The sequence below is a fragment of the Lolium perenne genome, chromosome 6 (genome assembly GCF_019359855.2).
Source record: "Lolium perenne isolate Kyuss_39 chromosome 6, Kyuss_2.0, whole genome shotgun sequence".
In the NCBI taxonomy this organism is placed as follows: domain Eukaryota; kingdom Viridiplantae; phylum Streptophyta; class Magnoliopsida; order Poales; family Poaceae; genus Lolium; species Lolium perenne.
In genome coordinates, this window is record NC_067249.2 from 52,863,489 (window position 1) to 52,878,155 (window position 14,667).

General features: G+C 45.6%; 1 protein-coding gene and 1 long non-coding RNA gene across 2 annotated transcripts; one reads left to right on the forward strand and one right to left on the reverse strand.

Annotated features, from left to right (window-relative positions):
- The first annotated feature begins 1,075 nt into the window (after positions 1-1,075).
- On the forward strand, positions 1,076-3,186 carry LOC127309659 (uncharacterized). The gene is made up of 3 exons (XR_007857274.2): positions 1,076-1,328; positions 1,550-1,638; positions 2,247-3,186. It is a non-coding gene; the product is annotated as an uncharacterized lncRNA (long non-coding RNA).
- Positions 3,187-5,197: 2,011 nt separating this feature from the next.
- On the reverse strand, positions 5,198-6,275 carry LOC127310484 (F-box protein At3g07870-like). The gene is made up of 2 exons (XM_051341156.1): positions 5,514-6,275; positions 5,198-5,425 (listed from the first exon to the last, which is right to left on the reverse strand). Exons 1-2 carry the CDS (start codon positions 6,273-6,275, stop codon positions 5,198-5,200), a joined length of 990 nt encoding a protein of 329 aa, XP_051197116.1.
- Positions 6,276-14,667: the final 8,392 nt, after the last annotated feature.

The following is a 14,667-nucleotide window of genomic DNA, read 5'->3' on the forward strand; positions in this document are numbered from 1 at the left end:
TCTAGACAGAACTTACTTGGTTTTTTGATGCAAATTAAATTTAGCATTACATTAGGCCAGAAAAATAGGCAACTAACCTATGTTTTAGTGCTTATTTATGTGCATCCTTCATAATTGGGTTCTTGAATTAATCTTCTAATCTTTTCTATGTTGTGGCTCTGTTTTGGATTTTCAGGTGCTAAACCATATTTGCCCAGTCTAGGGATGTTGAATGTCACATTTGGTGGTTACAACTGTTGAAAGATCATGTCTACTACGTGCAAGTGCAGAGAGACAAAACCACAATAAGTTTCTATGCTCTTTATGTTATTTCCCTAGGATTATTGCTTCTTCTTTTTTACCGAGGTTTGATGTTTCTCATCTTCTTTATTTATGGTATATCCAACACATATCTATCTGCAAGGCAGTCTTAACCATTGTAAGTGCTTATCCATGTACCAACTATTAACTTGCAAGATTATCTACTATATGCACACAACGAATGTTGATGCAGTATGCCTACTCATGCGTGTCCATGTTAGGAGTGGTACACGCCGTCCGAATCGACACATGAGTTTCAGTGCCTACTGCATGCATCATTTCTACACCATTTTTTGTTTGTCTATTTGGAATACAGTAGTAACTCCTCTAGAGTAATTTATATTGCTGGTTCTTTCTTGGGGCATGCTTAGTACAAAGGTAGATTTACGGTCACTGCATGATTCAACTGCATTAATCTACTGTGACCTACTCCCAAATTGCTCGTGTTGTTTGTTCTGAGTACTTCGACATACTGAAAAATTGCATATTTATCATGCTGCACTTCAAAACATTGGCATATATCTTTTGTCTGCATTTTACTGTCTGTCTGCATCTATGTTTGAATTGAACACCCGCTGGTTTTTTTCCTACTAACAAGATTTGAGTATGATAATTGCAGGAAGCAAGTAAATGCATTGTACAAGTTCTCTTCGTTCAGCTTCATATGCGCCTTTTTTCAGTGGTTCTATACTGCTGGAGATAACTGTTGATTTAAGAGCTTCACTACATTAGTCCTTCGAGCTTTATAAGAACAGGTTAGATCATAGTGTACTTCTTATATACTCCTTGCATACTCCTTATTGTCTATAGGAGAATTTGTATCTTCGTCTAAATATCTAAAAGTAAAGTTGGCTGTGGTGTACTTCTTATATACTCCTTAATTTTAGGGGCATTTTCCTGCAGAAGTGTAGTGTAATGCAGCTGTAAATTGCATGTTTTCTACTGGTCGTGTAGTACCATGCTTCATGCTTGTTGTGCTGTTCTCCTCTGAGCTGTGATGATTCATGTTTGAGTAGCTGAAAAGTGAGGTAATTGTTTAGTGAACAAGCAAAAATTCTTGATGTAGGAGTACTTGATGTATGAGTGTTATAATTTCTCTTTGTAGTTGTTGGAGTAGTGTTGTAGTATTCAGTTATATTGTCATTTACTCCAACAGTACACTGAATTATTCTTGATTAAGTGAAGTGGAAATTAAGATCTGATGCATTGTTTGCTTCCTCTTCTTCCTCTAAATTCTGACCTTATTCAGTAGGTGGGCTGAAGTTAATATCAGGAACAACCATTCTTCAGGTGGCATTCCAGCAACGGTATTGATAGAGGAGCGAGCTTCTTCTTCAGGTGGTAACACTCGTGGTAGCATCCCTTATTTACAGCTGGAGAAAAGCTTATCTCATTTGATAGTGTCAACTGTATTTAGCTGGATCATACCATTCTCCGTTGTGTGTGATAGGCGTATTATTCTTTTAGTCGTCTTCAGAAATCTATTTTTTATGAATGCATCTCAATTAAACATGTGCCATTTCTTGGACAAGATCTGCTATGTGTTGTTCCAGAATATAAAACTATTGGGAGATATTTTAGATTTCGAGTCAAGGCTAACATACTGTACTCCCCTAAAGACACATTAAACATTTCTTTTTAGAATACGCGCATTAAGCAAAATTAACCCACCAATCATATGAGTTCTTGCTTGATTATTCATACAAATCTGGTCACTTGGTGGCGGTACCATCTGATTAGCGCCGGTGTTTGTTTAATTGTCACAATCTACCATCAACCAAAGTTATAGATGGTTTCCTGAGTACATTAAGATGGATTAAAAATCCTTGGCTGGAAAATCAGATGTTTGTGATGTGACACGATGCTTGAATTGAGAATTAGAGATGTTTTTGAGGTGTGACATGATGCCTGAATTCTTCCTATGTCTATATGTCCGTGTGATGCAGGGGCGAGGTGGCGTTCTGCAGCGACGAGTGGAGTGAGCAGCAGGGTCCACCGCACACAGCAAGGTAGCATTCACCCACTCCAGGCTCGCTGTCTCCCTCGAACTCTACAACCTAGGGTCCAGGTGAGTGCTCTTATAATTTCTTGGCATTTTTAGTTCTCCTTCTTGACTGGGTTTTACTTGCTCCCGTTGTCAGCCTTACATACTGGTTTCCAGTAGTTCTATGTTGTTAAAATTACAGGAATAACTTTGTGTGTTATTACGCAAAAGGATTTATGCACAGGTTCCATTTCTATGTGAACGAAACCATGCTCATAGTCAACCATCAGTAGATAGCGTGTAATGTTCAGGTTTCCACTCCACCTAATCATTCAATTTTTGTAAATTGAAAGCGAGCACAGATGCACGCTTGCTGGACATTATTTTTTCCGGGTGTTTTGCCATCTGATGTAGATTACTTCTTCCATGTCCCAATCTATAATGCTACAGCCCTGACTATTATGTTTCTGTATTAGATTTGTTGTCTGAAGATTCAACGGATGACGGCCAGTTTGTGGAAGGTTCAGTAACAAAATACGATACTCCTATGTTGTTATGTACCACTAATTAGCTGCTAAACATTGGTTGCTCGTGCTACCGCTATCCTTACGCAAGTACATAGTCATTGTTGAGATATATTTTGTGTTTTCTACTAAACTTTAACTAACATAATAGTGCAAGTAGTCGTTATGATGATCCCAACGTGTTCCTCAAGACTGAGCTCAACTGAGATCCATCATTGCTGCAAGTGGTAATTTTACTTGAGCTACAATCTGATGATGCTCCAGCTGCGCAGGTCGTCGGTGCGGGACGACCACCTCAGGCCTGGCACGCCGTGGATGCCAGACGCCATGGCATGGCCTGTTCAGCGGTGGCTTTGCGGACAGTGCTGTGGTGGTGTGCACCTCCGGGTGGCGCGAGCCGGCAATTGTGGTTTGCCTTGCGAATTGGCTTGCTGGAGCCCGATCTGGGCCACCACGTATATTGTGCATGCCCCTCTTAGAAATTGGCACTTCATCTTAGAGATCTAATTCCCTCTTATTTACTTGTTCCCAGTTAGTTAAAAGAAATAAAGTTTGTGATTTGAAGTATATTAAATGATTGTTGTGATTTGAAAAGCAAGTGTTATGTTGTGAACCAGCAGGTCTATGCTGCTTGCTTATAATAGATTTTCTTACATCATCAATATAGTGATCTACAAAACTATGTATTACTGAGGGACGGGGCGTGTGCCAAGGATCATGTATTTCTTTTGTGATGATGATTGACCAGTTTCCTGCAACAGTCCCCGTGTGCTACTTATGTGATGTTGCTTTTTTTTCCATCATCAATATAGTGATCTACAAAACTGTGTATTGCTGAGGGACGGGGTGTGCTCGATTATTTCTATTCTTTCTAGCAAAGGCCTAACTATTCCTAAAATTTTCTCATTCCTATGAACCTCCAGTTTATGGTTGTGGCTTAGTTACCTAGAAAAGTGCTATCTAATATGTAGCTATTTCCGAACCTATGGCATTATATACTTATGAGAAACAGATTGTGATTTTTGTTAGTCAAATATTACACACTATGCATCTGATTCAATATACCACCCAATGCTTAGTCTGTGTTGAACTTCACGAGCTAAGGACTTTGAAATTGGTAATTCAAATTTTTATATATTATCATTTCCCATCTAATTTTAATCATCGTATAAGTTGGTGCGAATTCTACGGGGTCGTGCGCCAAGGCGCACAACTAAATCTAGTTTCTTTAAAGGTCAACATGGAAATGAAATAAAAAGGTATACATATAATATAAATAATGAGAAAGAAAGCAAAAGAAAAAACAAAAAAAGTATCATAACAAATGCAGTCTAATATGCTCTTTGAACTATATGGAAACAAACCAGTGAAATTATCTATATAAAACTGTCATAGTGATTCCTTATCATTAAGAGCTAGTGGCTTGCCGGTATTGATCTGGTGCTGCAATGGGTTCGACTCCACGCGCCCGCGCTATTCTTTTTCTCGTCTTTGTTCAGTTTGCACGAATCTTACAGAATTATCCAACGGTTCTTAGGTCGACTGAGACATAAGAAAATCTCATTCGTGCCTTTCAGTTGACTGAGATTTTTTTAAGTCTTAGTCACCTCAGAAAAGTTGCAAATTTCTGGAATTGTACTTTTTAACAGAAAAGTGTAACTCAAGTACCTTTTTGTAAGTGACTTAGACTTAAGAAATTCTCAGTTGACTGAGATATATTAAAACCGAGTAACCAAACCTTTTGTTCAAAAATAACTACCAAAGCAGTAGACGCAAGGGCGCCGTCGCCGCCGGCCGGCACCTACAGGTGACGGGCAGGACTTTCGTTCGGATCATCGCACTCATCCGTCCTTGCCCACCGGATTAGGACAACATCATCCGCTGCCGGAGCAGCTTACCTTTGCAGCCGCGGTCCACCTACACACCCACACGACCGAGAGCACGTCCTGCCTCCTGCACGCCGAGAAACGTCAGCATCGGTTCACCATCCACCTCCCGCGCGTCCGTGGGATGGCCTGCACCACGGAACAGCCGCCACACACAGCCGTTCACGTAACAGCCGCAGCATCGGGCCAGCACTGCCGCCTCGCTTCTAGCAGCTCCACTGCGCCTCCAGGGCTCCAGGCCATGCTCCGCCGCTCCGCTGTGCCCACCCTACCCGCTTGACGTCCTCCTCGGCTCTGCACCGTCGGGCCGCCAGGGACACAGGGGGATGAGGGTCCTTTGGGACTAGGGTTCGTCGCCTGCTCGCGCGAGCAACCTGGGTCACCAAAGCTTATAAGCGCTGAGCGGCTCCGTGGTTTCCGTGTACGCGAACGTCCTGTAAATTCGGCCTCTGTTGTTGCAGTCTAATAACGGCCGTGGCTTCCACGGATGGTTCTGCACCGCACTAGTGCATGCACGGCGAGCTTGTGGGCGTGTGCTCATATAGGACCAGCACATCGCCCAGCCATGTCCCGTGCGTCAGGATGGTGGACATGCCATGACCCAGGTGTGGCCGCGCGAGCCGCTGCCCTGGCCTCGGCAGCGGATGCTCCTGCAGTCCTCGTCGTGGCAGCTGCACGCTGTAACGATGGTTCCAGCTTCGTTCCATCCCCTCACCCTCGAGAATCCACACCTATAACAATGGCAATCGATTGAGGAAAGACACATATAGTGAATGTACATCAGTAAACGAACAATGTCAAAAGAAAAATATATGCTACCTGGATCTTCTCATGCGCCATGACGCCATCACTAATGACGGCGGCCAGCTTCCCACGCACCTCCGCCAGGTGGCGGATAGGCTCCGGCGGTGACTCGATGGACGCGACGGAGCAGTCCTCGAGATCCAACGACATGATTCTCTCGGCTCCCTTCTCGCTGAGGGCGACCCAGTATGCTGCCCCGTCTAGGCCGACGACGCCGGCGTCGAGCCTGCATCTCCCATCAGGGGCTGGCACATCCCTCCACGACGAGGCTTCCCCGAGCGCGAACACCTGCACCTTGTCTTCGTCGGACGAGGCACGCACGATCTTGTACTGCCCCGTGACCGAGTGGTACGCGAAGCCGTATGCGTGATGCCAGCCGGTCTTGGGGCGCCTCAACCGGCCGGCGCCTGGGATCGGCGGGAGGCCCAGAGCCTCGCCGGTGGCAGGGTTGACCAAGGTTATGGCGCCACCGGGTCTGTGGTTGTCGCACAGGCACAGCAGGCCGTTGCAGCTGCCGACTAGCTGCATCGCCGTGTACGCTTCGTCGTGGCCCGTCGTCCACAGCGGAGTGCATCCGCCACGCCCTTGGACGTCGTCGACGATGTATGCACGGGGATACACCGTCTCGATGAGAGGCCTGGCCGGGGCGATCTGTATCTTGGGGGTGCGCTCGTGGACTAGGTCGCGCCAGAGCCGGCAGACGAGTCGGAGCCGCCGCCGGCAGATTGGCGAGAGTAGCAGCAGTATCTTCACCAGCACGTCCGTGGGGACGTCCATTGCTTGCTATAGTTGGGTTTCGTCCGACGATCGATCACGTCAACATAGAGGACACAGGCGATCAGCGCGTTTTAGTAGCCAACAAATACGCGTACTTGGATAATAAACTCGCACGGCAAAAGGTGAAGAACAGGAGTATATGTAGTCCAGTTATTGTTCAGAAGTTGTTGTCGTGGAGGAGAAGAACAGTAGAAATAGGTCGAGTAATTGGATTACAATTGGTCATCGATACCGTCTCCGTCTCTCAGGTAAAAGTAAGTAGCCTCTGCGTCGGGAAACCCTATTCTCCGCCTATTGCGGGCTGTATCTGGCTCGCCGCACAGGGGTGTTCCTATTCTGGGCCGGCCCATTACCAGCGATGGAGCTTTGTTTCACGTTCTTCGCGTTGGATCAGGTCGAGCTATGTGTTCCTGTCTTCGTGCCTTCCCGGTACTTCTTCGGTTTTTCCATTTTCTTTCTTGGTTTTTCTTCTCATTCTTCTCAGATTTTTCATTTTCGATTTGTTCTGTTTCTGTTTTTTTGTTTACTTTCTTTCATCTAATATGAACAATTTCAAAATATGGAAAAAAATTAAATGTAAACAAATTTCAAAATTGAACGAATTTTATATTCGAACATTTTTACGTTTGAACAATTTTTAAATTTGAACATTTTCAAAATTTGAACCTTTTCATATTTGAACATTTTCCAAATTTGATTTTTTACAATTTAAACATTTTTTAATCCGAACAATTTTGATGTTTTGAACATTTTTTGGATTTGAACATTTTACAATTTTGAACAATTTTTAAATTTGAACATTTTCAAAATTTGAACCTTTTCATATTTGAACATTTTCCAAATTTGATTTTTTTACAATTTAAACATTTTTTAATCCGAACAATTTTGATGTTTTGAACATTTTTTGGATTTGAACATTTTTCAATTTTGAACTTTTTAAATTTATTCAAAATCCGAATATTAAAAAAAAAACTCCAGAAAACCGGAGCAAAAGGAATACAGTTTACCTGTCAGCGATAGACTGAACGTGGGAGTAAAGAAGCCACGCTAGCATAAATGGGCCAGGCCCAAGTATAGGTAACTTGAGCGGAGCCCCACGTAGGTAACGCTAAGGGCGGGGAATAGGGGCTCCCCTCTGCGTCCCTTCCTTTGTTGCTTGCGCAGGGCCGTAACGATATTGGACTTCGATTGATGGCCCAAGGCCCACCCTTAGAGCATCCCCACTCGTTTTTTTTTTGAAAACCAATATATTAAGTCAGCAAGCCGCCTCATTAAAAACCTTCCAGTCCCCTTCGGTAACCTGGTAAGAAAAAGAGTGCGTCTGGTACTTGCTGCTTCACAAATTTAGTACAGTTACATCGTTCAGCACATGTGTTAAAACAGATGAAGGAGGGTTACTATCCCAAATACAAAAAATATTAGACTCAAAACTTAATCTAGCTTGATTATGCGCCGTCTTGTTTGCCTCTCTGGGACAATGCTGAAAAGATATCCTCCCAATTCTTCGAGCAATTTGAAAACAAATGCGATTACGCATAAGGGCTCCATAACTCAATTTCTCCATTGCATGCTGTAATCAAGTCTAAGCTATCAGATTCCACCACTACCGGTGAACATCCAATATTTTCAAGTAACATCAAGCCATTTTTCAACGCCATTGCTTCAGCAGTTGCTGGACTTAACATATCCAGTAAAGGCCACGTCCCGCCTCCAATCGCCTCACCATGATCATTTCTAATAACAGCTGCCGCAGCCCCTGTACCATTCGAGAAAAAACATGCATCTATATTAAGCTTATAATTTCGAGCTGGAGGTTTACTCCATGTTACCACCTTCGGTGTTGCTCTCTGTTCTGCTAGAGAAAAATTCATACTCAGGGCTTTAATCGAGAATGCTGAGCTGATTGGTGAAGCCACCTTTTCTCCCTTTACTCCTTCTCGCCGCTGCCACCATATATACCAAGCCGCCACCGCCACTGTCTCCTTCAGACTCAGGGGACCAAGTAAAGGCGGGTGATTCAAATCTGAGCGTAATATCTCCTCAAGCACAACACTCCCAGATTTATCCAGTTTCGACCATTGCATGATAAAATCATTCAGACCTAGGGCCGTCCAAACCTCCTTTGCTCCGTTACATGTAAAGATCAAGTGCAGAATATCCTCAGCCCCCATCTTACAAATAGGACATTGAGCTGGCACTTTGATATATCGATTTGCTAATATAGACATTCCAGGGACCAAACCATGTAAAGCTCTCCAGATAAAATTTTTGACTTTAGATGGAACTTGCAGTTTCCAAACAATTCCCCATACTGGATTTATAGATGATGAGCCTTGTCCAACATTGCTTCTGATTTTCAGACCAAACTGATGCTTCCATTCTGAGTAGTAGGCAGATCGAACAGAGAAACAAAAATTACTAGTCTTGTGCCAAGCTACAAAGTCATCACCCAAATCCTGGCTAATGGGAATCTGTAGAATTCTTCTAACATCCAAAGGGTTGAAATTGTCCCTGATTAACTGTTCATCCCAAACGCCAGACGATGGATCAATAAGCTCATCAACTGTCCTCAGTAAACAATTACCACGGTTAGTTTCAATTTTACGTGTAACACTCCCTGGTACCCAATGATCTCTCCATATATTGATCCTTGTGCCATCACCCACACGCCAGATATGGCCTCTCTTGAAAGTTTGTATGCCACTAATTATGCTCTGCCAGGTAAAAGAAGACCCTTTCTTAGGCCCCGCAGCCAACAAATTTCCATCTGGGTAGTACTTTGCTTGAAGAATGGAAGCACATAGGCTGGTTGGATTATTGAGGAGTCTCCATGTCTGTTTTGCCAACATCGCCAAATTGAAAGAATGGAGATCACGAAATCCCATCCCTCCATCAATTTTTGGAATACACATTCTCCACCATGCCCTCCAATGCATCTTCTTCTGATCCTCAGTATCACCCCACCAGAATGCTGCCATAGCATCAGTAATGGATTTGCAAATATTCTTTGGTATTTTAAAAACTCCCATCGCAAAGACAGATATAGATTGAATTACAGCTTTGAGTAAAATTTCTTTTGCTCCCATTGACATTGTTTTCTCCTTCCAACCATTCAGCCTGGCTATCACTCTTTCCAACAGATACATAAAGTTATCACTTCTGTCTATCCCCACCATAACAGGAAGACCCAAATATCTATCAGATAAGGCTTCAGTCATAATATTCAGCTCAGAGCATATATCAGCCTTAGTAAGAACATCAACATTGGGGCTGAAGTAAATACTACACTTCCCTTCACTCACCAATTGTCCCGAATTTGTGCAATATTGATCAAGCACTTGTCTCAACGAGGTTGCATTAACTATGTTTGCCTTCATTAGGATTAAGGAATCATCAGCAAATAAAAGATGTGACACTGATGGTGCATTTCTGCACACCTTTACCCCTTCAATACCACGAACCTCCTCTTGATGAGCTAGTAAACTCGATAAACCCTCCGCACAAATCAGGAACAGGTAGGGAGAGAGAGAGGATCCCCCTGTCTCAGTCCCTTGGTTGGAATAAAACCCTCTGTTTCTTGGTCATTATATCTCACTTTATACTTCACAGATTTCACACAAGCCATTAGCAGCTCAACCACCTCAGGATGAAAGCCCAATTGCATTAACATTCTCTCAAGAAAAATCCATTCTACACGATCATAGGCCTTGTGCATGTCCAATTTAACAACACAGTATCCCTCCTTTCCATTCTTTTTGTTCTTCATAGTATGCAAACTTTCATATGCCACAAGAATATTGTCTGTGATCATTCTGCCAGGAACAAAGGCACTTTGTACGGGTGAAATAACTTCATCTAAAATATGCTTAATACGAACAACAATCATTTTAGATATAACCTTGTATAGAACATTGCATAGACTAATTGGTCTATATTGGGAAATAGATTCAGGAGTCTCCACTTTTGGAATCAACACAATAACAGTATCATTCCAACCTACAGGGATTACCTTATCATTAATGGCCTGCAACACCTCTTGGGTTAAAACTTCACCCACAATATGCCAACATTTTTTGAAAAAAATCGCATGAAGACCGTCTGTGCCAGGTGCCTTCATATCCCCAATCGAGAACAAAGCTTTTCGGACATCTTCAGCCGTGTATGGTCGACGTAGAGAGTCATTCATATTGGCTGTCACACGGGGATAGATTTTCTGTAGAAGAGTTGGATCAATATCATAAACTTCAGTAGAGAACAGCCCTGAAAAATAATCAGAAATCATAGGATTTAGATATGCTGTTCCTTCCCTCCAGACTCCATTTTCATCCTTCAACCTCTTCACTCTATTTCTTTGTCTACGAGCCTTTGCAGAGTTGTGAAAGTACGATGTATTTTTGTCACCGTATTGGAGCCAGTTTACTCGACTCCGTTGAGCCCAGTGAATTTCTTCCTGAACCAAAAGATTTTCAATTTCTATTGCTAGCTCCTTCTGTCGAGCAATGTTTTCATCAGTAAGTGCTCCTCTCGCCACTTTTTCAAGATCACGTTGTGCTGTTTTAATACACTTGCTAGTACTTTTGAGTACTGTACGATCCCACCGATGTAGCTGATCATGAACCCGGGCTAACCTGCCCGCCAGATCAAGACCATGTATATGTAGTGCAGATTCCCATGCCCCTTCAACCACTTCCTTGAACCGACCTTCTTTTAGCCACCTCGCCTCGAATCTCAAGACCCTTGGTCCATAAGTATCATGTGATTCCTGCTCCTCTAATAACAGAAGCAAAGGACGGTGATCAGATCGACTATATGGCAAATTCTCTAGACTAGCCCCCGTAAATTTATTCTTCCAAGCATCATTAATCAGGACCCGATCAAGTCTCTCTCGGATTTTGCCTCGGTGCCATGTAAATTTATCTCCAATGTACCCAAGATCATGAAGATTGCAATCCGTAAGTGCATCCCGAAAAGCTTGCATGTATCGAAGAGGTCTAGGATTTCCCCCTTCTTTTTCAAATGGATAAAGAATTTCATTCAGATCCCCCATCACAACCCATGGCATGGAACTCTGAGCATGTAGATCACGAAGATGCTGCCATGTCTTGTATTTATCCTGCCATTTTGGTTCACCATATAAACCAGTGAATCTCCAAATATTCTCCAGGCCACTACCTATGGTAACATCTATGAAGTTTTCCATTTTGTACCGAAGACCAACTACCACCTCTTTTTCCAAAGTAATAAAAGACCACCACTTCTACCATCGCTTGCTACCACTATTTTATGATCCATGTTCAACTTTCTCCGTAAACATTCTGCTGGCCAAGTATCCAAATGAGTTTCAGATAAGAATAAAACATCCGCACCTCTACGCTTCTGAAGATTCACAAGCGCAATAACTGCCGCAGCCCCAACAAGGCCGAGTCCTAGGATTTTCATTGCTCCTGGCGGTCACCCTCGAGGGGTGCCGCCAATATATTCTCATTTGTTTCAGGTGTCTCGCCATCATCATTAGGCGAACCTTCTTTTTATTCAGGTTTTTCTGGGGAGTAGTGTTACCAATCTCCTTTCCACCCTCAAACTGACCAACCATAGCCAGCACACCACCTCCTGTATTGGGATCAACCACAGCCGTTTCCGATGCTCCTATCCCTCTTGCAGAATTCTCCGCTATCCTCTTCCTAATAAAAGGATTATGGATGACATGCCCCTCATACTCCATATCTGATGGAAAGTTACCTTCTCCCCCATCTCCCTCATTCGGAAAAGGGTTCGGACCTCTGCCCATGCCTCGACCCCACGGAAAACCATCTCTACCTCCACCACTCCTGCCACGGCCTGAGCCTCTACCCCGACCTCTCCCTTTGCCGCCATCCGCTAGCATAAAATCACCCCATTCAAGCGTTGATATTTCATGTTCTCCCGTGCCACATTCCTCATCCCAGTGACCGATCATGCCACAGCACGCACAGAACACTGGCATCTTCTCATACTTCACCTCGAAATATTCTTTCTTCCCATCTCTTGTCACCGATGCGAATCTGCTAATTTTCTTATTCACATCCAATCTCACCTTTATACGAACAAAACTTCCAACGAACCCCGACGGTAACTTAATCTGAACCTCGGTCACCTCTCCAACATTACGACACATCCCTTTTATAATTGGCGCCTTCAGATAATTATCAGGCAGTTTATGAACTTGCGCCCACACCCCCACTCTGTCTAGTTTTACAGTTCTCGGATTTGTGAAACCATCATATTCCTCAATGATTAAAGCCCGATCTCTGAACAGCCATGGCCCCTGATGCAAAGCTTTATTCCAATCTGCTAAGCAATTGAATTGTATAGTAAAGAGATTTGAATCTACCCTCCTCCAGGTTACCTCCTTCGCCGGATTCCACGACGATCGCATGTCAGCAAATAGGGCACTTTGACTGAACCCTAACTTTGATGTGTGAACTCTCGCGATCGCTAACCACTTCGCTTTGAAATCTGGTTCTTCTGCTTCTTCTTCCCAGACAAAGTCTTCAATCTCGTCCTCATGAAGGTGCAGCCGTCGTATGAGATCCTCCACTTCCTCTTTCTTTTCTGTCGATGCCCCACTTGATTCTCCTTCATCTGCCATCTTCTCCTCATGCTTTCCCTGCGTAGACATCACTCGAGATCTCCTTGCCCTTACCCACCGCTTAGCGACGAAAGGAATAGGCCGCTCGATCGATGGAAGGATCAAAACTCCGGGATCGCCAAAGCGCCGCCAGAGGAGGGAGAAACCCTAGTTTTTTCGCTAGGGGAGAAAACTAGAGCATCCCCACTCGTTGGCGCTCCCCACGCCCAAATCCGGACGAAACAACCGCCGGATTGGACAAAATTAAGTCGTGGGGAGTACCGTATTTTCAGTCATCCACCCGGAGTTCGGCGGATAGAGTTTAAATTCAAACAAATCGCCGTCCCGCGCTACAAGTACGGCCAGTTGATCGGCAAAAGGAGCAAAAGGATCAGCCACAGATCGGCGATCGGAGGGAAATTACACGGAGACAGGCTCGTCGGTAGTCCCGGCCGGCACGGCGGTGTCCGACGGACCAGTTTCGTCACACGCCGTGGCCGAAGCGGCTGCGGCGGGCGACGAGGAAGCAGCGGCAGTGGACGTCGAAGCAGCCGCAGTCGACGAGGTAGATGGTGAGGTAGACGAGGTAGGAGCCGGCGGAGACGACGAAGGACTGGCCGGAGTGGCTCGGAGGATGTCGCTGCGGTGGCCCTGGTACCAATTCCTCGTCTCCTCGTCCATCAGTTCCATGTCGCCGCCGCCCATGAGGAACGCCAAGTCTGTGTTCCTCTTCTTCGCCGCCGCCGTCGTCTTCAGTAGGGCGATCCGGACGCCTTGGTTGGTGAGCATCTCCCGCCACCTGCCGTCGAACTTGTCGTTCCTCCCATCGGCGTGCGACCTCAAGTCGGCCCAGCACTTGTCGATCGACGCCTGCATCCTGTCGGCGGGATTGTCCGTCCGTTTGAGCTCTTTCAGCTTCTTCTGGCCGAGTTCAGGGCGCCCTTCCGCCGCGCAAGCCGCCGGAGCGTCGGGGTTGTACTGCTCGGTCTTGCTCTTCGAGAGGGTCGTGTGAGTTTCCTTCCACTTCTCGCAATTCTCGAGGCGGGCGTAGACGTTGAGGAACTTGAACTGCAGGCCGGTGTCGTCCGTGTACATGTCCAAAGCTCGGCGCAGCTGGGGAAAAAAGAGCACGGCGATACGGGTCAGCTAACGACGATGTACCTCGGTGATGCAGGGTCGACGGAGCATACCTTTTACTCCAAGTCGTGGCCGCTGATCGGCCGTTTGTCGCACTCCTCCTGTATGCCGTGCCATTTGTTGCACGCCGTCTGCATGATCCCCCAATGGGTGGCCATTGCCTTGTCTCCCCGGTACACGTTCATGTTCGTCTTGTTGAAGTAGGGATCGACGAGTTTGCGCTCCTCGTATGCCTGCTTCACTCGAAGCCAGTATGTGTCGAACGACTGATTGGCCCCGATTATGCCGTTCGTGGACACGGTCTTCCAAGCTTCGGCGAGGCACTCCTCTTCCTTCGGCGTCCATTTGATACGCGGTTCGGCAGGCGGCGAGTCCTTCTTCCTCTTCTTCTTCCCCTTCGACAGGTTGGCGGCGGCTTGTGTTGGCTCTTCTTCTTCCTCGTCTTCTTCTTCGACGGCTTGGCTTCCGTCGGCAACATCCTCCCGATGCTCGTTGCGCGCCCGCCGGCGGCCGTCGCCCTCGCCTCCTCTTGTGTGAAGAACCCCGGGCACGCAGCGGTGGCGGCCATGAAAAACCCCGGGCTCGCAGCGGCGGCGGCGGAGCCGGAGGTGATCATCTCGTGGATCTCCTCTTCGTTCGGCGCCGCCA